Source organism: Myiozetetes cayanensis, unplaced genomic scaffold (assembly GCF_022539395.1).
Source record: "Myiozetetes cayanensis isolate MyiCay16 unplaced genomic scaffold, myiCay2020 scf9, whole genome shotgun sequence".
Classification (NCBI taxonomy): domain Eukaryota; kingdom Metazoa; phylum Chordata; class Aves; order Passeriformes; family Tyrannidae; genus Myiozetetes; species Myiozetetes cayanensis.
Genome location: NW_026088185.1, coordinates 38,452,333 through 38,476,265, shown reverse-complemented (window position 1 = coordinate 38,476,265; position 23,933 = coordinate 38,452,333). Strand labels below are relative to the sequence as shown.

General features: G+C 42.6%; 1 protein-coding gene across 9 annotated transcripts in view; it reads left to right on the top strand.

The window, feature by feature from the left end:
• CCDC148 (coiled-coil domain containing 148) overlaps positions 1 to 23,933 on the top strand; it is a 52,299-nt gene that overhangs the window by 26,649 nt on the left and 1,717 nt on the right. For 8 of the 9 annotated variants that reach the window (XM_050339668.1, XM_050339667.1, XM_050339665.1 and 5 more), the window contains 5 exons: positions 1,193 to 1,373; positions 3,414 to 3,620; positions 16,477 to 16,617; positions 19,047 to 19,165; positions 21,966 to 22,083. In XM_050339668.1, the coding sequence (XP_050195625.1) occupies positions 1,193 to 1,373; positions 3,414 to 3,620; positions 16,477 to 16,617; positions 19,047 to 19,165; positions 21,966 to 22,083 (766 nt within the window). The remainder of the gene's footprint in view (positions 1 to 1,192; positions 1,374 to 3,413; positions 3,621 to 16,476; positions 16,618 to 19,046; positions 19,166 to 21,965; positions 22,084 to 23,933) is intronic. The other variant, XM_050339669.1, reaches the window with a different exon arrangement.

Here is a 23,933-nt window from a genome sequence, read left to right as displayed (position 1 = left end):
ATGGTTTGCTGAAATAGGATGTTGTGTCTTTGCATTCTTGAGACGTGTCTGCAGGTGAAGCTTTCCCTTTGTAAAGCTGACAGGTGTAGGGATGTTCCCCCTGTGTCCCCTCCCTGTCCCCGGTGCTGTGCAATGGGGACAATGCACTGCAGGTTTACTGTGCAATGTGTTACAGAAAAGGTGCTTAAACTGGGTACACAGAATTGTTTCTCAATGACAATGGTCACTGTTTTCTCCTCGGAGATAATGCTGGATCACATAATAAGGTCTAGTTTAATATAATTACATGTGAGCAGCTCCTAAAAACCCCCTTTCTGAACTACCTGGTTTTTCTGCCTGCAGAAGGGTAAGGCTGTTCCAGTGCCTTGCTGGATGCAGCATGTATGGAATACTGAGTCTGGCTATGGAATACTGAGGCACTGCTGCTGGCTCAGGCAGTCCAGGAACTGCAGCAGCTGGAGGTGGCAGGAATTCGAGGGGGGGGGTTGCAGAATCTCATGATTGCTGTCTTTTAATTATCCCTAGGCTCTTAGTCACTTCTGAAACCAGGTCACTGGGCTAGAGAGACCTTTTGGTCTGACTCAGTGTTGCTGCTCAGATGTTAATGCTGACAGTGACAGCCTGACATTAATCCCTTGAGGGCCAAGAGTTCAGATTGAGGGTAAACTCTGAGCTACTGAGTCCAAGCCCATGGTACTCTGTTTCAGCTGGATGCTACTTGCAACTCTAATTTTCAGAGATAGATGAATGCAAGCTCATTGGTACAAATGCTATTCTAAAAAATGCTTTGCTGATGAGTTTATGGCTGCTAGGAATGTGGTTTTAAACTAGCTCCTCATTTAACTGCATGCAGGGCTTGTCACTCATTTTGATCATGTATTTAGTGCTCAGTGGTAGAGTCTGATCATCTTCCTTTCTCTCTCCTCCTTCTTGTATTTTCCCATGTAGAGTGACTGTGTCTCCACTATCGAGGCATGTTGGAGAAACAGTGTCATTCCCCAGTAAAGAGCCAGGTTAGAAACAGAACAATTTGCTTGAATGATGGCACAATAAATGGTCACATTAGCAAAGCATTATATGTTTGCTTTGTTTCACTAAATGAAACAAGCTCAGCTCTGACCCAACATGCAGTTTTACAGCATCAGGACTGTGAGCTGTAAAAATAACTCAGAACCAAACTCCTCCTTTTCAGTGGCGAAGTTGTACTGGGGTGGATTGTTTTACATTCCTGTAGGAACAGTGACTGGAAGGAAGAAGATCAGTGGGTTTTCCAGGCTGTTATCAATCAGTATCCAAGTGATCTTCAGAGGAGGAGGACTTTGTACCTGGATATGCTGCAGAGATGCCTTCCCCACAAATCCAGGCATGAGCTGGTCAGTGTTGGCTTAAATATTCATTCAAGTATACAAATTCTTACATAAATTATGTAGTGAGCAGTTATATTAAAGAATGTTTATCAACTTTTTTTGTTTTAAAATTTCTTAATTAAAAATTTTATTCTGCACAATGAAGATGAGATGTCCCTGTTTTCAAAATGCTGGACCTTTAAACTTATTGCCTTATCAAAACAAGCCCTGGGGAGTTTTTATAGCTCCACACACTGTTACAGCCAAATTCACAAAATAATTTGTTAGCACTGCTTTTGCTGTACAGTTTTATAGCCTTGTCATGCTACTCTGCTTCTCTCGGTGTTTTTATTTTTCATGAGGATGTAGAGCCTTGTCACACTGTCTAGTAATAGTGATTTTAATTGTTCTGTGACACATATATAGGAAGAAGAGTGAAAAGTTATCTCCTGCTCTCAGGGAGAGGCTATTTTTATATGTATAATGCCTTTCAAATTGATTGCTGATTCCTCTTATACTCCACAGTGAATAAGCTCATAGCACTAATAGAGAAACCCATTTCAAGGCCAGAACATTTCAGGAACTCATAAGGAAAGTAGGAGGCTTTTTTTATCTCTGACTGTATTTTTAGACCATCTACTTCCCTGTGTTTGAGGAGTGTCTAGTACAACGGAGTGGCAGTGAAGTGATACTGATAATTAGCCTGAGTTTCACTAAAAATAAAGTTCTTGTGGATTTTGGATCTTTTGCCTTGGAGAACTGGGATGAATAGTCACGTGCTTTGGACAGTGGAGGTGTATTTTAAGCACAGCCTCTAATAACGACTCTAATTCTTTGAAGGTTCATTTAAAATTTAAGAATGCTAAATTTAAAAATCTAACTCTGCATCGAACTGATATCTCTTAGTATGTGTATTAGCATGACAAATATGGAAATGCTAAACCAGTGCCAAGAATCTATTCTTAAAGTGTGTGTGTGTAACATTGGAACATCAGCCTGAGAGCCTTCCAGGCCTCCTTCCCTCCGTGCACAATGGTCAGTGGACAAGCTCCAGTGCCTGATCCTGTGGGAGTGGTTGGAGAGGCCTGTTTTCCAACCAGCAGACTCTCAACCCAATGCCTTTTGTCTCAGCTTTGGCATTTTGTGAGTCTGGGGCAGCAGCCCTGACAGAGGGAACTGAGGAGGTGGTGGCCTCGTGTTTGACTAAGGGGAAGATCCAGAGCTGTCTTCATCCAGCCACAAACTGATGGGATTGTCTGTGAGCCAGGCACAGCCAGCACTCCCTGCCAGAAGCCTGGAAATTTGCATCTAGAATGGTCTCCTCACCTGTGAGCAGCTAGCCATCTCTAGAATCTCCTTCATCTCTGTAACTTGTATTTTTGGGGATATGAGACAGGCTCAGGACTCAATGGCCTCAGTGTATGCAGCCTTACCTGCTACTACTTCTGTCAAAGTCTTGAACCTTGAATGCCCTTGGGAACCTCACTGTATTAGGCCAAAGAGAGTGTATTTTAGATTAATCACTCCCCATTTTGGCTAGGTGGTGGTGCTGGTGGTGGCACTGTGCTGCTTGGCAAGCTAAAATTCTATTTCCAGATTTCCTGTTAGGAAAGAAGTGAAGCTGATTCTCACCTGTACTGCTTTTGTACAGCTGTTTCAGTGTCCTGTTTCTCTGTAGATCACAATTTGCTAAGAAAAGCCTCATCTTGCTGGAAGTGCTCAGTAGCTCTGGAGATGTATTGGAAGGACATTGTCTTTTATGTCCCTCAGGGCAGGAAGGGACCATTGCATTTAATTCCTCTTGCAAAGGTGCAGTTCAGCAAAGAACAGGGGGCCAACAGGGTGCTGGAGTAGCACATGGTGCAGGCAGAGAGGGCAAGGCTGGGGAGGGGTCACTGCCCTGGACAGCTGGAACATCCCTGGCAGAGGGCACTGGCCCTGCCCTGTGGATTATTGGGGATAATATAATTAATTTAACTATTCTCAAGGTTTGCAAAAATATCTAGAATCATTTTATATTATTAATGCGTAGTTCTTAAATCCTTGTGAAATGCCTTCCTCTTTCAGGTTGCTCATGAGAAAGCCTGGGATCGTTACCATTCCATCAGGAATCAGCGCAAAGCCTTGCTGTTGAACTGGGCTCAGGCTAGGAAAGCCTTTGTCCTCAGGGCAGGGGCAACTGCTGCTGAAGCTGCTGCTGCTCACAAGGCAGAAGTGGTGCTGGCTGACTCCAGGCAAAAGCAACTGGAGATCTGTGCTGAGCTGAAAGCAAAGGTACGTTCGGTTATAAACCCGCCACAAATCTGCTTCTCACTGAGAAATTCAAAATGAAGTTTGTAGATTAACACTGGTATCTCTCCAGAGAAATAATGAGTATCTGTATAGCCTTCTGTTCATTTTTAAGAATACTTTAAGAATACTTTCTAAGACCTGAAACAATGGATCCTGTAACTTGTTTACTCTTGCTATGGAAGCTTCACAATATTCTGAATTTACTAGGTTGAGAGGTGAAAAAAAGATGAAAATACCTGGGTGTTTTTGGTAAGAGAAATGGTAAAAGAAAATGGGAGGAGCCTGGGTACAAGAGGAGGGTGTTGTGATGTTCATGCCTAAGGCATTTGCAGGAGGAATCCCATTTCTGGGCATGAGAGGCATGTTAAGATTTGTTTAAAGTGTTCTCTGTGATTTTTGACTTGCACAGAAATGAACATCTGAGAGCAGGCACGGTGTGTTTTTCTCACTTTACCAACATTCTCTGTGCTGAGCTCTCACTTTTCAGTGAAATACTAAACACTTGATTGAGGTTTTCTACAAGTAGGAAAGAACAGTAAAACCTGTGCTGTGAGGAAGAATTTTGATGTTGATGCTAGTTTTTCACTTAGTGAAAATAACACAAAAACCCTTCTGTCTCCTGTTCTGGAGCTGTCTGGTGCAGGAAGGTTTGACTCTAAACATTTAGGGTTAGAGACTGTCTGAGCTTGGCTATGTGGTGAGTACTCTGACTCCTGTGGCAGCGTTCCCTGGAGCCACGTGCAGTAAGGAGTGGTTCTCTGCAGCTGGGGGGTGTTTGGTCTTTTTTTTACCTAGGCCTTCCTTTCTGGAATGCCTGTATGTCTCTTACCTGTACAATCAGAGATGGAAGGACCATTTATTCCTGAACTGTGAATTTCAGTCACTTTTTCTTCCTTTATTTCTTCTATTTTTCTTCTCCCCAAGAAGTAACAAGCAGGTGTTGGAGTACTTACATTGTTTCCAGGTAGCTTGAAATTCTCACAGATGCATTGAACCTTGTCTAAAAGTTTTTTAGATTCTGACCTCCTGTTTCCAGTAACCTGGACCCATTTGAAACTTAAACCTATTAGACCTACACTGTTCAAGGGTAGCCTTCAAAGGGGTCTTTGTGAAGATGTTGAACGTTTGAACAAAAACAACTCACCCGTTCCCCAGAAAAGAGGAATGAAAGAAAGAACACATTTTTCATTAAAGGAGGATATCATTGTGACCTTGTTTTGATCAGCTCCACAGCTCAGAGGGCTGGAGGACGGAAGCTGAGATTGGGTGAGGAGCTTGCTGTTTTCAGAGGAATGATTCTGAGCATATCTGTGAGTTTGATGGGGATGTGTGTCTGAAAACTCCTGCTTTGGCCAGTTATAGTTCATTTTACAGACTTGTCTTTCTACACTTCTGGACTGTGCAGCTACAGAGTGTTGGACACAGAAAGTGGCTGCTGGGAGCTGTCAGGTAAAAGGAAGATCTCAGTCCAGTGAGCCAATTTACATGGATGAAACTCACCCTGACAGGGATCCTAAGATGGCTGAAAAGGGAATCTGAATGAGTGTGGAGCTGGAAATCAGGGATTAGGGCTCTTCTCCCACCTTTTCCCTTTGGCCATTGACTGTCTTAACATTTTGCATTTCACAAGTTTAGCATAAGGGAGTCTTACTCGTATCGCTTTGCCAGAGGGGCCGTGTAGTTGCTACACTAACTTAGCTGTGAGCAAACTTTAGGTATGCTTGTAGGTTGTATCTGACTGGGAAGGACAGAGCTCTCCTTATTAGAGCAGCAGTTTCCAGAGAAAGCCACAGCCACAGTGTGCCTATTGACATCATCTGCAAAGGAAGTGATGGCACATGCACTGTAAGGTATGTAATATCTGACACAGCTTTAATTACTGCAATAACCACGTGATATATCTAACTTCTATATGGCTCTTGTCCTCTGCCAACAACAAACCAAAGGTGCAGCAGACTGAATAAAGAATATGTGATTTAAAGCTGGTTTAAATGCACTAAGAACCATTGCGCTATGCCACTGGTGAGACTCTAGGCCTTGTGACTGACAGCAGGTGGTGACAATTAAAAAGTAAAGCAGCAGAGAAGTTAAATTATTATTTATAGCAGTTTTTACTTGGGGAAAGGACTTTCAAATTCTTATTCCATACTCCACCTCACAGAAGATCAATGTGTGTCCTTAACAGAAATCAGAGTCTCTAAGGAGGAATTTTGGAACAACTCAAGAGGCTCAGGTGAAATAAATCACAAGGGCCATATGGTAGTCATCTGAATGAAGCAAAGTGTGAAAAGAATGATGCTGGGAAGGATGCACTGTGCATTCTTAGACAGGAAATGTCTCGTGGACATATCTTTGCCACCCCTGTTTGCCATGGGAAAGCAAACCAAACAAACCCTGGGGGGTTGCACTTGGGTGAGTGATCAAGAGTCACTCAGTTTGGTGTGCTCTGTACTGTGGAGATCTGCCCCTGTCAGGGTTCTCGAGTAGACACTGTAAAGTATTCTTTCTGTGTAAAATCTTCTTTCTAAACAACACAGAGAAGCAAGTTTTCCCATGTCCCAAAGCAGCTAAGGCATGAAGTGAGGACTGATCTTCACAGAGAGTTAGGAGGTGCTGCCTCACAGCTGGGTTTGGAGGGTGGAAGTACTTGCTGTAATACCTCCAGAAATTCAGTTGAGGCATCTGCATGCTTTCCAAACATTGTTTTCCTATTGGATCTATCTTAAAATATTTGTAATCCAGTACTTTCCCTCTTTGTATAAAACAATTTTAGAAGAACACACAAGGGAAGACCTACAGCAGCAGACAGAAGGGCAGTTTGATCTCATGTGTAATGCTTAGTGTGGGCTTTTCCTTCCTCAACACAAAGCTCTGTGCCTGCCTGCCTTTAAATCTCTTCTCTTCCTTGTTTCATGTCCCAGGATCAATCCCCACTTCAGTGCTAAAATCTCTTGCAACACTTTGTGAATTTTGGGAGAGCAGCTCTTGCATTTCTGGTAGAAGCTAAGGTCAATTAATTCTGAAAGGAAAAGTGTTAGGTGAAATTAACCGGAATATTGCAAATTGTATAAAGCATGTTGCAGATTACCTTCCCTTTCCTTTCCTGTGTTAGAGGAAAGAATGTGTCAGTAAACTCAGGGGAAAAAAAATATTTTCCTATTCAGCATATACTCAAGTCACTGATTTAAATGCTTTGACTGCTAGAGGAGATCAACATTGAAGTATTATAACCTAATTTAAAAAAAAAATCTGCACAGGTATCACATCTAGTGCTTTGACTATAATCTGATCATTTTGAGAGAAACTTGAAAAAATAAATATTTGGATAGTGGGGTACCTAAAAGATCTTTCTTTTTCATAAGCATTGTCTCTTCACTACTGAGGTGAACCATTCATTTGTTAGACATAAAAAATACAAGGAAGCTTTAATAAATGCTCCAAAGTGGATGTGACTTTAACATTCACCAAAGATGAGTCAGCTCTGACTCAGTTGTAGATTTTTAATCCAGACCTAATAAACCTGGATTTAATAATTTGAGGTCAGCATAGAATTGATGAATTGTATCCTTTGGGTCATGAAGCTCATGCACAGTAAGTGTGAAGCACTTGCAGAGGTTGCCTCTGCAAATTTGCTTTGCTTGTCCTTTCCCCCCTCCTTTGCCCCCTGTTTTCCTGCACCTCGTGTCCTATCACATGATGTTATTTCTAATCTATCAGCCTCCTGTTGAAATCTTCTCACAGTGTATCCCCAAGGTTTGCCTGCAGCCTGCTTGGGCAGGACCAGGAGTGCCCAGAGCCCTGTGCTCCAGAGAGGCTGACCAGAGGCAGTTTGTTAAACCACTGTGTGTGTTTCTTTTGATCCTTCCAAGGACACCGTCACAAATTCGAGCTTAATCTATCTGGCATAAATTGCAAGCTTTTGGGAACAGGGGGCTGCAGGGTGCCCTACATGGAGGAGACCACGGACCGACTTGTCAGCTCTGAGATCCATCGGAACATCCCATTGCACCCAAAACCTCAGCTGAGCAGAGGAGCACGTGGTGCCTCAGCAGGGGCTCTGCTGTGTTCAGTTACCCAGCTGTGGGGTTTGTCAAAGCCTGTTGGCTCTGGAGTGTGTTTGTGACATGCACTTCTCTCTCAAACTTAGTTAACATTGTCTGCTGGTCCCCAAAATCACTTGGGGATGGGTCTGCCGGACAAGCAGATAGCTCATGCAAAACATATTTTCTTAGAATTATCTCCTTCAGCAAGGAAAGTGGCACCTCAGGCAAGAAAACATGCGTTAAAATTTTGCAGAAGTGGTAAAGGATCAAAGGGAGTCTCCTCCATACGGTGGCAGACAGGACTAGGAGAGAGAGCACTGTATATAAAAGGATAGTATATTCAGATAAGTAGTTGTAAATAGAAATGCAGCCTACTTAAGGTTGTGATTGTGTGAATATCTAAGCCTACATAATATTTAAACATGTCAATAAAATGTTGACACTCCTGTTGTCAAGAATAGGAAGATATTCTCTAATGCTGGCTAAGAAGAGAGGAACTACAAGGACAAGCTGTGAGAAGTAAACTGTTCACACACAGCCTTGAGCAAAGATGATTTGATGTGGTGTCATCTCCAGGGAACTGACAATGCTCCTGTACTGGATCCCAAGGTTATCAGTACTTGTCCCAGCCCAGTTTCCTCACTGAAAGCAGTGTCTTGTTCCTCTTCAGGTCTTGACTGAGGGTTGTGCTCCAATGCTTTTTTCTCATATCTCTTTTTCAGATTTAAACACTTGTACAGCTGAAGACAATGTTCTGTTAACAACCAAAACAGTTACTTTTAACCACTTCTATTTTTCTTTTGACCTCTTACAAGTAGTTTGTGGAGAACAGGCTGTTCAAGAGTACCCATCAAAAATCTACTAGGGATGTGAACTTCCATTGTTTTTCTAATCACAGCCAGAATGAGATTATCTTCTGAGATTAACAAACTTGTGAGTGTATTATTTGTTAATTATCCCATTGCCAAATGCTCTAATACTGCTCTAATGCTTCTCAGAGGTCTTGTGCAAGCCAGTCAGAGGCAGAAACCGTTAGCTTTTGCCATTTGCTGCTTGTCATTTAAGTCCCTGTGGAGTCTGGATGTGATTCCAGGTGCTGTTCAGAAGTTTTCAGGATCGAAGAATCACCAGTCTGGAGAAAAAGGGGTAGGTTTTTAGAGGTGAAAGTTAATGGAGACTTCGGATCACCTCTTGCTAATATCACAACGGTCTGTTGTTAATGCCATGTCCTGTTGATAAGGGCTGATGTTATAACTTCATGTCCAGCTGCATGGTCTTAGGAGGGGCTGCCCTCCCTGTAACAGTAATACAGGTGAGTTCTTTGCTGGGACAGGACAGCCTGGTCCTGTCCCCGAGGAGAGGGAGCATCTCACTGCTGACCTGCTGATTTTGTGGCTGCTGCCTGAACCCCCTGTCACAGGGAGGGGTGGTGTTTCTATTTACAATTAGGTGTTCACATGGATTTTGAATGCTGTGGAGATGATGGCCCCCAGAATGTTAAGCATTGCACCACAGAGCACAGACAGCAGGGCAGCTCTGGGCCGGTGCCACCAGCCTCGAATGACACCTCTGAACAGCAGTGGTTCCTGCTGAGTGTTGCTGCTTGATCATCCTGTGCAATGTGGAGCCCCCTCGTGCACCTGAACATCCTCCAACCTCCTTCCACAGGGTGAGTCCCTGACACATGGGCTGTGTTGGACATGCCTGGCAGTTCATGAGGTGACTGACCTGGGAGAAAAGGAAAAAAATACAGATGATGCTTATAAAAAAGCACTTCCTGTATTTAAGAAATGATGACTTTTTCATATTGTTTGGACAAATCCTCCACTCTGTAATGTTTCAGACCCCAGGGAACTGTTCTTAATATGCATTTTAATTTTTTCCCTTTTCTAAGCTCTAGTATTCACACCCTGAGGCACCCATCTCATTAGCTTTCCATTTAGGAATATATGCATACACTTTCTATTCTTATTGTATTTCCAGGAATAACACTGTTAATATTTTATGTTTCAGTCAGTAGTGTGTTTGAATAGTGCAAGTATTTCTATTTTTTTAAATTTTCAGTTGATACAATTACACATCAGTAGCAGGTCTCCTGTATGTCCCAGTTTCCTTGGCAGTGTCAACTGTGTTGGGACGGAAGTTTTAGTAGTCCTTGGATAGACATTTCTGTGTAATTAGTGACTTATAAAAAGGGTTAGTTTTGTAACACAGTCTTCCATTGTCCTGTTTCATTTGTAAAATGTTTAAGTCTAAGGGATTTATTATTCCATTAACCCAAGTGGAATTTATGTGCTTCTATTAACCCTGAGAGAAATTATCTGGGTGAATCCTTGCTCTTCTATGGGAGACTGGGTCTTTAACTTTTATTTTCTTCTGTGTTTCCCTTCCCTTTTCTCACAAAGCTTTCCTTTCTTTTCTCTGTCAGAATGGCAGGGAGTTGCTCAGGCAGAAGACATAGATCAGCGTGTGCTGCTTTTATCTGAAGTATTAACGACTGAGTGAAGAGGCTGCACTGCTGGCAATAAAAGTCACCTTTTAATGAGTTTTCCATGTTAATCTTCTAGTGATCTCAGTTTGGCCAGTTCTAGAGGAGATAGAAAGTAATGACCTGCTCTTGTGTGGGGAAAGGAAAAGTTTGCCAAATTTATTAAATCACCTTCCTCATTGGGTGATGTGTCCATTAGGAACTGAGCTCAGAAGGATATTCTTACTGAAGAGCTGATGCTGCAATCCTTTAGCATATAACTTTTTATCACTTAATGACCTTTTACATCTGCCTTGCTTATATGTGTTTCTCAGGATGTGCTAGAAGGGCACAGCTCTAAAATGCCTTTTTCTCTGTAAACAGAATTCCTTAGGTCACCAACTTGTTCTGAGGCTGCAGTCCTTATTTTAAAAATGTGAAGGAAAAATGTCATGGTTGACGTGGTTGAAATCCAAATTTGCAGTTGAGAGGCATTTTTCCCCCTCTGTGCCTTGTGGCTTCCATCTGGAAGAATGAAGAGGTATCTCTGAGTTGCCATAAATGGAATGACTCTCAATTCTATATTCAGCAAGACACTGAGTAGAGAAGCTGGTGATGATGCAGTGAGGTTGGGAGGGAGGGAAGGAAGGACTGGAGCTGGTCTGGGCAGTTGGAGTAGGTCTCTCTGGTTATCTGAACGTGGCCATTCCTCGAGGTGCTTTGGACTCTGTTGATCCCAAGCTTCCTCTGTCTCCCAAGCTCCACAGGAGCGCAGTGTAAGCAGCTGTAGGGATGACTGGAGGACTCCAGACTGAACAATCCTATGGAAGGCAGCAGATGCAGGGTATCCTTCAATTCACTGCTCATCCTTTCCAGAGCTTATTTTGTGTTTCTCAATGACTACTTGGGCTCTGCCTGGACAGGCCAAAAAGCTGCTGTAGGTGTTCTGTGCTTCAAGGGTACTTTCAGTAGCCCAACATGGAGCTTTGCCACAGAGCAGCAATTGTATTGGTACTTACACTGATTTTTGGGGCAGGTGATGTGCACAATCTAACACTGAGCTCACATGCTCTGTGCTGGCCCCACTGTGAAGGGACAGCTTTGTGGCTCTTGCTTGTTGGGGTTTCCCACCCACTTTGCAGAACAACCAGTGGGAACTGTGGGATAAATGTGGGGGGATGTGTTATTTCCTTTCTTTATCCTTGGGGTTTTATATATATATTGAATTGCTTTAATTAGTATTTGAGTTCTCTGGTCATTTCCTAATCCCATCTTGCCATTTGTGACCACACAGCCCTGACTTGCGGCTGCTGTTGCTGGACCCCACCATGATCAGGCTGGCTCTGTCTCGTGCTGGAATCCTGTTCCATCAGGGGCTTCCATGACCAGCCAAACTCTGTGGTATACTTCTTTTGCCATGTGGCATCTTCATTTGTGAAGTTATTTTTCTTGAAGAGACCCTTCAAGTTTTTCTTCTCTGGGCATTCTTAGAATCAATTGTGAACAGTTTCTGCTGTGAACAGGAGAAAAAAACCTGCAAACCATAATAAAAATTAGGAAAGGTGAGCAGAAATGTTTCAGAGATTAATAAAATCCTGGGAGATTCTGGAAGGGTATTGGAATTGGGTCATTTTTCTAAAGTTGAAAGAGCAAGCTAGAGAGAATCAGGGTGGGCATCTCAGGATTTTCTTTTTCTGACTTCAGTTATGACAAACAGGGCTGGCTTTATCACAGGATTATGGGGAATTTTTGCTTAGAATCTGAATTCCAGCAGCTCAGCGTGGCACGGCGTAGCCTGTGAGAGAGCACTGACCTGAGCTCGGGGTAGTCATTTCTGGCACTGTTCCTCCCAGGCATTTTATGTTCCCAGTGTTTGTCTCCATTTCCAAAGGCTGGTGCTGCTCCCTGTGTGACCTTTGCTGTGCAGACCCTGCTCACACCAGCTGTCCTGTGTTTCTGTTTACCCCTTTCAGGAGCTTGATGACACCTCCTGTGTCACCATAGGCAGCTTCAAGGTCTGTAAGTCAGTGCTGCTTAAAGAGAAAATCTTACATGGTGCTGCGTTACCATTTGCTAATTTAATGGGAGTTCCCAAGGAAAGTCTCTCAGATTGTTCTGTCTTTAAAAGAGATGTATCTGTAGCATTAAGTAAATGGTAAATACATTATTACTATTCAGATGTTAGAGTGAAAGAACTAATTTATTACTTTAATTAGTTTGTAGTGTACTTTACATTATTGTAATATGCAATATTGAAATAATGAACTGAAAATAGGTGTGCACACATTCTGTTCAGCAGAGCAATTTAATAATTCACTTGGCAAAAGCTTCTCTAATAATACATGAACTGTGAAATGTACTTGAAATGCCAGTTGTAATTAAAAACTTTCAGAACTTAATGTTGACAGTGCTTGTACTGCTAAAATGTAAGCTGCTTTGTGGAACAGGCACTGGGGGAGCCAGGTTTCAGTGTATTTTCAATATTAGTTTAACTACTGGGATTTTTTTTAATATTTAAATAAAACATTTATTGTTGACACAGTAAAATCTACCCTTCTGATTTTGCACTCGTAGGAATGAAAGCATGCAATCAGGAACACATTAATTTTTGTGTGCAGTCTGTGCTCCCAGATTGCTGCTGCAGTGAAGCAGAATTGTTCTGGAAGTTTTTTTGTTCTCCAGACCCTCTGGAGATAAAAGCTCGCTGAATGCAGCGGGGCTTTCTTGGCAAGCTTCAGCTGTAGGAATGCCGGCAATGCAGCGTCAGGTGGTCACTTTTAAACAGCAGAATGATGAAAGCAGGGAGGTGCTGTGGACATTCCTCAGCTATCCCGCTCCATTCCCTGCGGGGTGGCACAGGAGAGCTCCCTCCTGCCACTCTGCACTGTGCCCCTGAGCTGCAGCTCAGGGCTGCCCACTCTGGCACCAGCAGTTCAGATAGTGCAGCTCCCAGTTTGTGAGCCTGGGACCCCATCGACAGGAACTGCTCTGGGCACCTCTCCTGTGGATGGGGCTCCCCAGAGATGTTCCCTGCACAGGGGCTGTGGGACCACAACTGCTCTCTAGCACAGAGGCTTTTAATGTTCCAGTGTGGTTTAAAAAGTGAAATATACTGGCATTTAAATCAGCTGGTTAATGTCTAATTTTTGTCATGTCTTACGCTTCAGTGTAGCTCAGCTTTAGGAACCCAATATGACTTTATTCTTCATGTGGGAAAAACCACGGCATAAGGCCAGCCTGCTGAATCCCATTTTATACATATTTTGTAAATGCTGCTTTTCTGTTTTTTACCAATTTTTCCCTTTTTTTCCCCCTCCTTTTTTTTTTTTTGAATTATGAATTGTTTTTAAAGGAAGTGAATTGTCTTTGTCTTTATGAAAAGACATGGATTAGATAAACATGGGGGAGGGGGCAGGGATAATCTAAACTAACTTCATGTGCTGCCTGCAGAAAATAATAACTGGATATGGTGAGCAAATATGGTATAGTTACAGTCTCCTTTGGCATTCTCATTACCCATTTTCCTGATTGGCAATGGGCTTGTACATTCAGAAGCCTAACTAGATAAAGATGAAAAGCAGATTCTACACCCTGAATGTGCATGTTGGTGATTTAGGGCAGAGTAGGGAGTGTTGTAAGAGCAGAATTACACCCTGAGTTACTGGCTTATCTGTTCTGTCTGGGGAACCTCGCTGGATGATTAGTGAGTGCTTTGTCAGCTGAGGGAAGTTCTGGATTCAATGCTTGGTTATGCTCATTTGTTTGTATGAAACCTGTCAAAAATGTAGATTGTGCCCCAATATTGATTTCTGACTTGAATCAAAAGGCTGTAATGGAAGAGCTATGTGAGAACAACCCAGGGAGGTGACACAGCCTGGCACAAGACTGTAACATTGCCAAGCAAACCACTGCTAATCAGAATGAATTAATAAGGAGGCTTGAGATAATTTCAGGCTGAACTAGTACCTGTATGTGCTCCCTGCTTCAGTGGGGTTTGATTCCTTCAGTCAGTTGTTGTCCCAGACTCTGCTGGGCCCACTCTGTTCTCCACATCCATTTCCAGGCAGAGGTTCCCCTGCAGTGTCAGGGAACTGGAGCTTTCACTGAGACCAATTTAATGAGGCCAACAATTGCAGTGCTAATGACTACAATCAAACAATCAAAAAAATCCCCGGTTAATAGGTAAATTAATATCCAGAGAAGACCAATAAGCGATCAGAAGAGTTCTCAGACGTGTAGGGAACTGAAGCTGCATCAGGTACTGAGCCCAGTGGCATTGATCCCACTATTGGAGACAGTGTTTGAAAGGAGTGTGAAGCAGGATGTAGGAAAATCCAAGCTTACAAAAAGCAATTTTTTGTTACATAATCTGATTGTTACCGCATTTCTGTTCCAAAAATCTCAGCGTTGTTATTACAGACGTTTAAAGCTCCTTCAAATGCTTCTGCAGCTTATCCCAGCTCCAATCTGAGTATGCTTTTAGCAGATTTCATTCACTGTTTGCTTGTTGTTAGATTTTAAAGCTTCCTGCATATGGTTTTGCTTTGGTCTGTTTCAAAAGCCAGGTAGAAAGGATTGCATGTTCTTGTAAGTCATTTTCAAAGCATTCCTTTTTGAGTTCATTAGTGTGGCAAGTGGAGGGTAACTGAAACAATTTAGCATTTTATTTTAGATTCCTAAAGTGCTAAACTGCATGAGCAGGCTGCTGGCAAAATTGCTACATGAAGATTTGGATTTAAACAGCTGTTGTGCTACAAGTTTCAAGTGTGAGGGAGGTTTAATTCGGGTGTTGCAGCTGAGGCTGGAGGGACCTCTCAGACTCCCGGGGGCCACCCCCTGCCCTGGCAGGGTCAGACACAGCTGGTGACCCAGGATCCTGCCCAATCCAGGGGTTAAACCTCTCCAAGGGCTGGAGGCTCCATGACCTCTCTGGCCAGCATGTTCTAGTGTCCATCCACCCTCTCAGTAGGGAAGTGATGGATGGAGTGGAATTTCAGGAGTTTCAATCTCTGCCTGTCTGTTTCCCATCCTGTCACTGGGCACATCTGGCTCCATCCTCTGCACGCTCTTCATTTTCAGGTTGTTTTCTTGTTATTACTTTGCCTGCCCTCCATGAGAAGTCACATCACTGATCAGTGTATTGCAAAGAGCAAAGTGTAATTGTTATTTTAGCAAGAAGTGAGGCAAGCGCGGCATCACTCAGATGTAAATCACCGAGAACCTTGGACCATGGGGAACTCTGGATTTCTGAACAGAACATCTTTCATAAGTACAGACCAGAAGAATTAATAGTCTGTGCACACAGGCAGCAAAATGCAGTAAAGGTAGAAAAAATTGTAAGCATTTTAATATCTTAGTATTAAAGTACTCACTGTAGTGTAGAAAGCCTGCTGAAAAATGGCTCCAATGCTTGTTCCTTAGAGGAATGCAGAGTTCTGTTAGCACTTGACAAATCCATTACAGAAAGAGCTGGCAAACCAACAAAAAGGAGACATCATTAATCCTGTTGAAACCAGTGTGAAACAGATGAGCACACAAGTGCTCCTGACAGCACTGAGGTAAATTGGGACCCTCGCTGGCTGAAGATGAGTCACTGCCCATGGCACAGGGGATGGGTGTCTTCTTTAGCTAACAGTCTGTCAGGGTCGTGTCAGGAGTGGATGTTTAGCAGGTTGAGCTGGGTGGTCCATCCCGTCTCCAGAATGTTTTGTTAAGAAGCAGGGCAAACTCTGCAATGAGAGGTGTGGGCGAGCTGAGCCCTGGCCTGCTCTGCCAGGTGGCTGCTGCCTCTCTTCCCACAGAGGAGGGGGTGTTGTGTGTGCAGGACCCCCCAGACACCGGTCACAACCCCTGGGAATGGGCAGGGATGCCAGGCTAGTTTGCACTGTCTGAGAGCTGGCAGAATTGGAGCCCCTGTGGCTGGAGCAGTCCTGGGTGGGAGTGCAATGCTGGCACACAAGTGCGGGCGCTGGAGGCTGTGACTCTTGGTCTCCATCCCTTCATAGGTTCCTTAAGGAACATACATGTCATTGAAAGCCTAAGTGCTGAAGGGGAATTCAAGATCTGAATTACTGAGATGGTTTTAGCAGTATTACCTAAAATCTTTTTCTATGTGATTTTATTGCATCTTATGCCAGTCACTTGCAAACTGCACGTGAACATGTGGAGAGGTGGTGCTTGCTAAATGATTGTGTTGCTGATAAGATTATAAATCTTACTTTGTAAATGGATTACGTGAGTTTCCTTCCCAGTCTCAGCTTGGCAGGATCACAGTCACAGAGAGTTACACAGTCTGCTGCAGGACTGTCTCTTCAACCATTTCTTCCAGGTTCTACAGTGGAAAGCACAGCAGGAAGAAGCTGCTAAACTAGAAGCTGCTGTGGCTGCCAGAAGAAAAGAAAAGGAAGATGAGAAAGAAAGGCTACAGAGAGAACAGGAAACCAGTCGTAGAGCTCAGGAGAAAGAGAAAGTATGAGAAACTTTTATATGTTTTTGCATATATTAATGTGTACAATTGCTCCTATAATCTTTAATCGATTTCATGCCACTTGTATTAAGTATTAACATAGAGAAGGACAGATGGTCGGTTGGGTCCTGCTCCAGTCCATTTTAGCTCTAAAGCTGCCTGCACTGACACACCAGTTATGTCACCTCATTGCCTGTCTTTAAAACAAAAGCCTGGCCGAGTGAGTGTGTGAGTGTGGCCGTGTCACAGAGCAGCACAGGGCACGGCTGCTCTGATCCACAGATCTGTGCCTTGAGCAGCGTGGCAGCCTCAGGAAGCTCCCAGTGCTGCAGCTGAGTGCTGCAATGCAGCAGAGGAGACAGCTCCCAGCCTGCAGGACAGCAGGGTGGGGGACCAGCACATCTGCCAGGGACAGCATTCCCAGTGCTTGTGTGCTCACCCCTTGGGAAATGGCTGGGGTGCAACTTAGCAGAGAATCAGAAATCTGCTGTAATGAATGTAATGCTTTAACAAACCAAGCTGTGTCACACATGTATTTGTGTTGGCCTTTCTATTTAAATGATGTGGCAAAAATCCAGGAGGTTGTTTCATTAGGATTTTACCTCTGAGTCCAGAGATACAGAGAGGGACATTTAGTGAGGGTTTGCTGCTTAGGTCACGAGTAGCTTTGCTGCTGCTGTTCTTTTTGTTCCAGCTTGTTCTCTGTATTTGCCTTCACACACACAGTGTTTGTAGTGGCAGGTGGCTCTGAAACCATAGGGAAGGAAGAGGTTTGGGCAGACAGTGCTGACCCAACCACCAGCAATATTCATTTTATCTGTAAATATTCTTGTGCAAACTTTTCTCTTCTTGTGGGTGATATCTATATAGAATTGCCCTCTATCTATGCACAGATGGAATAGCAGCTGTTTGGGGTCAGCAGTCATGTTTCACTGGAGTATTTTCCATCTTAGATCCTTAAAAGGGCTGCTAACCTTATACTGCAGCTGCTTTTCTGGGGAATGTTCTGGGGCAGAAAGAAGAATATTTAAAATACTTGTGAGCAGTGTAAAAGGAATGACCACCCTCTACCTGGTTTGTAACCAGGCAAGGTATGTCAAGCAATTCCAAACACAGGAAAGGGTAAAATGCCATTAATTCTAAGTGCCAGTGCTACAGTTGCTCTATTGGACTGCAGATCAGAACTTTTCCTATATATTTAAAGATGGAATTTCAAAAATATCCATTGATTCCTAATTAGTGATAAAACCCTCAGGCAATGAGGAATACAAAAAGGGAGTAATTGCAAAAGAGTTTTATTTCATAAATGGAAGTATTTGAAACAATATTAAATAAAAGCACTCTAAGAAATATGGTTCTAGGTCAGGTTGCTTCCTGACCTTCATATGTCAAAAGTGGCCTGTCTAAAGAAATGATTGGCTTACAGGTTGGGAATTCTGAAATATAAGCACTGTTTGGAAGACCTGTTTTATTCTGAATTGTGACAGTGAAGAATTTTTCTTCACCAGGAGAGCTGGAGAGGGACTGGGGACAAGGCATGGAGGGACAGGACACAGGGAATGGCTTCCCACTGCCAGAGGGCAGGGACAGATGGGATGCCAGGAAGATACTAAATATTCTATGATTATATGATATTGGCAGTGCTGGGTTAATGGTTTGATTCAATGATCTTAAAGATCTTTTCCAATGTGAATGATTTTGTGATGTGCAAAGTATGTCATGGCAAGGTGGGAGTTACAAGCTTGCTACAAATTCCACCAGTTGTCTTTGAAGAACTGCCATGGTTTTAGGAACAAGATCCTGTAGAAGTCATTAAAATGAAAAGTCCAGTGTTTCACTTCAGCAATATCTACTTTAAGCCCCTATTCCTCCATTTGCATCCAAGCCTCCTCATCTTTTCAGATAAGCTTCCCTGCTCAGGTTCCAGAGTCTTCCTTGAGGTCTTTCTTTCCCACTCAGCTTTGGAAAAGCTCCAGACCTATATGAGGAACACTCAAGTGCTGCCTCCCATTCCTCAGTGGACTCCCCACCTTAGACAGTGAGCTGGGCTGGCCTGGAGCAGCCCTTTGAGCCAGCTCAGGACACTCTAACTCAAGGAACATTCACCTGTGTAAGCAGCACAGCTGCAGCTTTTGATGGCAGAGTAGGAAGGCAGGGAACAAATGGAAGTGATGGTCTTCAGACTGCAGTGGAAAAATATGCTCAAATTAGCATCCACAGTCTGAGTTTACTACTTTTGTTGTGGGGGCTCCACACCCTCTTGCTCTCCTAGTAAACCTTCTGTTAGTCTGTAGTGCTCTCAAATAGAAATTTTATTCTAAAAAGATCAAAATTGGAATTTCTAACTTAATGCTTTTCTTGGTTTCTTTGTTGTCACTGCCTTGGCTTGGGAATGAGTGTTGATTTGTTTGCTGTGTTTGTTCAAACTCTAGCTGAAAAAATACTGGGCTGAGAAACAGCTCAAGTGGCAAGAACAGGAGGAGAGAGACCTACGACGTCTGGAGGAATTGAGAAAATTAATGGCTGAACAAGCGGCTAAAGACAGAGAAAGGTAAAAGAAATGAAATGTGAATACCTATGGTATTAATAGGAGCTTCTTATAATCTAGCTTGCTTTGATCCTCCAGCTTTCTGAACTAGAATAAACTGAGATAAGTAACTTTTTTCTTCCTGTTTGGCAATTACCCCAATCTATACACTAAGGTTTCATCACGATTGTGCCCTGGATACAATTTATTTGGCAGTTTGAATTAATTAATATCCATCAAAGATTTCACACCTTTGTAAGCACTGAACTTGGAATCATGACAGGATGTACACATTAAACCCAGCTCCCTTGGTGATTTTTTTTTAATTGTAGCTGAGTAATGAGACCACCTACATTCCCACTTTGCAAAATGATTTATAATCAGATTTGGTTTGTTTGAGGGGCAAGTGAAAGGAGCTCATTCAGCACTTAACAGCCTCAAAGATATTAATTATTATCTTAGAGAGTCCTAAACTGCTCATCTAGTTGTACCTGTTTAATGGGATTTTGGACTTGAGCCTGCTCACACTTGAAGTGCCAAGTCTTTGTTGCACAACGTGGCCTTTAATGGCCTGCTGAAGAAATGCTCCATTTCATTGGGGAATCCCTCTGTCAGAGGAACACAACCCGGGAAAGCAGTCTGGTTGTAACTGCTCCCAAAGCACTGCCTGTCTCTTTTTACATGTTGGGAACCACCAAACTGTGTGGATCAGAAATGTAATTAAAATAGTATTCAAGTGCCATTGGCATTTGAATATTAAACTTGGTCTTAAGCATTCTGTGTGAAACACTACTTCAGTCTTATTTTGCTAGGACACCTTGCTGACAGCTAAATTTAAATGTTTGTATCTTTATGCTACAAATATATCTTTACCTTTCCTTAAACGTTCCTGCAGTGATTTTAGCTCATGGGAAAAGAAACACATGTGTTTTGAATTTTCAGCAGAACTGACCAGGGAAAACTCATTTTTCTTTAAACCTGTGTATTGCACTCTGCCATAGAGCTGGGAATGTTCTTTCTTATGCTAATAAATGTTGTAGAATAAGATACAAGGAAATGGCACAGTTCTTTGAGGAATGTGGAGAGGAAATAATCATCCCTTCAGGCTATTGTGAATCAGAAGCCAGTAAACACTCAGTATTATGTTACCCAGAGCTGACCTACAGAACCAAATAGAACATTTGACTGTGCAGACCTCAGGCACACGTGTGGCATCGTGGTGTCCTGGTGCAGCAGAGTTTTAGTCTCAGTTTAGATGGTCTAGGATAACACAGCTACGAGAACGCATCGTGATGCCAAGCCCTGCTCTGCCCCGCTCTGCCCGCCTGGTTTTTGGCAATCACTTGGGATCACTTGGATCACTTCAAACTAGGTATGGAAAGGCAACACAATGTCCCAATTTAGCACTGCTTAACATTCCTGTGTGCAGGAAAACTGCTGCAGGCAAGACCAAGTAATTGGGTTAGACCCGGCTGGGTGCCCCCCATTCTTCCCTCTTGGCCATGCACAGAAGCTTCAACTGAATGTTGTGTTTGATAACTCTGGAGTGTTTTAGAAGATGTGTAACAGTAGTCAGCTCAAACAGAGTAAGAGGGTTTTAGTATAATATAATTTTTGTCATTTTTTTCAGAGAAATATTAATATCTGCTTTTTATTAAATTTTCTTCATGTAAAAAGCAGATTAGGCTTCTCCCCCACCCTTCCTCAGACAGAATAACCACTGAGGGCCACTGCTGTAGCATTCCTCTGCCTGACCTCCTACAGTGGCTACAGTGAGAAACTGGAAACCTCTCTAGGGCACCCTCAGGCAGCTTCCTACCACCCTCTTGGGACAAATCTGTTTGTCCTGCTAATTGTGATTGGATCATTGGCACAGAGGTCTTTGCTAGCCACCAACAGAACTGGAGGTTTAGTTCCGATTTTTGCAACTTATGGCACAAGTTCTAAGTGTGCCATAGAAGTACAGTAAGCTCCTTTGAGCTCACTAAAACTTGGAGAGTAAGAAAATAACAGAACATGTTTTAGTGTAGCTGAAGCAGCTCATTCGTCTCAGTTTCTCTAGGGGGAGTTCAAATTTGAAGGGCAAAAGAAGGACAACTCTCCAAATGCAAAGCATGGCATTGGCAACTCTTGTTTAAGGACTAAAAGTGAGGTACCAGCAAATATCTACAGCTCCATAAGGAACAGAGTCTGGCAGTGGCCTGAGGGTCATCAGGGAATGTGTTTATGGTGGTGCTGTCGGGCATATTTCCCCTACTGTGAAATAGGGAGCAGGACAATGGTAAAGTCCTGAAGTTACTGGTGTGAACCCCCCACCTTTTTCCTTTGGAAGAAGGGTGTAATTCTCAAGTTTTCTTGCTTCTTCCAGTAACAAGATTGGGAGTGAGGTGTTGCTTTTAATGGAAAGGGTTATAGGAAAGATTTCTTCTGCCATACACAGATGTGAGAGAACATTTCTTCTTGGCAAAGAAATTGGGGGAGAAAAAAAAAAGAGTACCAGGACTATATAAAGCACGTTAGAGAAAATCTGCAGTCTAGACATGAAATCTGAAAGGTTAGCCAAGTTGTTCAAAAAAACAACCAACCAACTAAAACCCACCCAAAAGCAAATCAAAAAATACAACTCCCCAAACCCCTCTTCCCCTAAAAACCCAAACAAAAAACTCCGTAAAAGAGAATATGTTCAAGTGGAAAATCATTTTGCACTTCTCAGGTGTTTTGAGCATCAGGTGGATGTAGAAAACATCAGGGTAATTTTCAACACAAATACCAAGAGAGGAATTTCAGACTGCCCTTGCCCAGCGTTTCCCTTTGTGCTTGGCAGGGTGGAATTCCGACGGGCTTTGCTGGAGAAGCGGCTGCTGGAGAGAAAGGAGCAGCTCCTGCTCCAGGCCCGGGAAGAGCAGGAGAGGGAGAAGCGCCTGGAAATGCTCCGACAGCAGGTGGGTCAGCCCGGGCTGCACTGATCTCACACACAGGGGAACAAACACACTGTCAGAGCACTGAGACATAAAAGGAACAATCAAGCAAATAAATAAATGAGTTAAAATGCACTCCTGGGCTGACTGACAGTAATTCTATCATGCTGTAAATCCTGTGTGCTCTGTAGCTCTGACAACATGAACATTATGACATTAAATTGCACTGTGGAAGCTGTTGATATCGAAAAGGAGATAGAGAGGGCTTTTTCTAGGTTGAATGTGATTTCCTTGAATTTTTTTTTTAATTTTTATTTTAATGATCTTAAGTCTTTCCTGAGTCTTAGGCAAGATTTATAAGTAATTTAGATTGTTTTTAAATTCTGGAAACTTACACTTCTTGGATGACTTTTCTTCCGAGATATTTAGCTCTGTGAAACTTTTGCACATTATTTCTTAAAGGACATTCCAGAAAATGCATGCTAATGCTTACTAATGTCATAGTAAATATAGTGCTGGTAAATGTAGTAAATGTAGTTATTTTTTTCTACTGCTACTTCTGAAGGAGTAATTTTACTTTCACTTGCATTTTTGTATCTAATCTCCTTGGTTTTATCCTCTGAAAAAGCCAAAAGTAGGAAAAAGCTAGAGTTCACATTCTGTACACTATAGGAGCTGCACCCTAAATGTGCAGCCAAAGGAAAATAGGGAGGGGGAAAAGGGGGTCTTCAACCCCCTTTTTTTCATTTGTGATAATTTAAGCAGCAGCTTTTCCACCAGGACTACCCTTGGTTAAAAATCTGGTATTTGGTGCAGCCTTGACCTTCCCTTCAGTGGACCATCCCAGTGCATCCTGTGAAACCCTTCCTTAACCCTCAGGGGGTATTGGTGGCTTCACCAGTGCTTTTACTTGGTAATGGGGTGTGCAAAGTCAAGAGGAAAATAAATTATCACAGAGGCCAAATATTCTGAGCCAACTTCTTTGGGAGAGCTGAGCAGAAGGAGAATAGATAAACCTCAGGTATAGATAATAGATAATAGATAAACCTTGGTATCCTTTCGGTAGTTTTTTTAAACTGTTGAACTTGAGCACATTTCCAGTCAGTTTTGCTTTATTTTTAAAAATGATTCAATTAAATATTTTGCAGTGTTATTTTAGGTTATCAAAGCATTTTTAATAATAACTCTCTTGCATCTTTTCCAAGTTCCTAGTTGAGTTTTACTATCATTTGCATCAGGTTTTGCATGAGGCTGGTTGGGAGTCATGAACTGCTGAGCTCTGCCCACTGACTCAATTCTCTTGCCAGAGTAGAAAACACTTCTAGAACAGCCTTTGCCCAGAATGGGGGAGTTCCCACTTTGTTACACTTTTCTAACCAACATTTATTCTTTGTTTCACACTAATGAAATGAAATTCATAAAGTATGTGCCTTATTTGTATGTGGGGAAAAAAGTTTTTTAGTAAAGTCATCCAGCCAGCCTGTAGATTTTGGCAGCCTGTAAATACAAAGATGACATTTTATTAAAGAGATGGGGAAAAAAAATTATCGTACAAAATTTAAGCCATTTTTTATGGTTCTAGCCAATCAGATGGGGTTCTGACTTTGATTATTTTGCTCATGCATCTTTCTGTATTTTTCCAAAGTAGTATTATCCTGTATCTGAATATTTTAACACAAAGAAAGTAAGCAATGAAAGAAGATTGATTCTGGCACAATACAGTGTCTGAGAGTCTTTGATACTGATCTAGCCCCAGGAAATTACACAGTTAAAGCAGATGCACTTCACAAAAAAAACAGAGTTATGTTATTTGGGGCATATCACTCAATGTTGTTGGCCATGACTCTGTAAAAATTGTGAACTACCAACCTGAA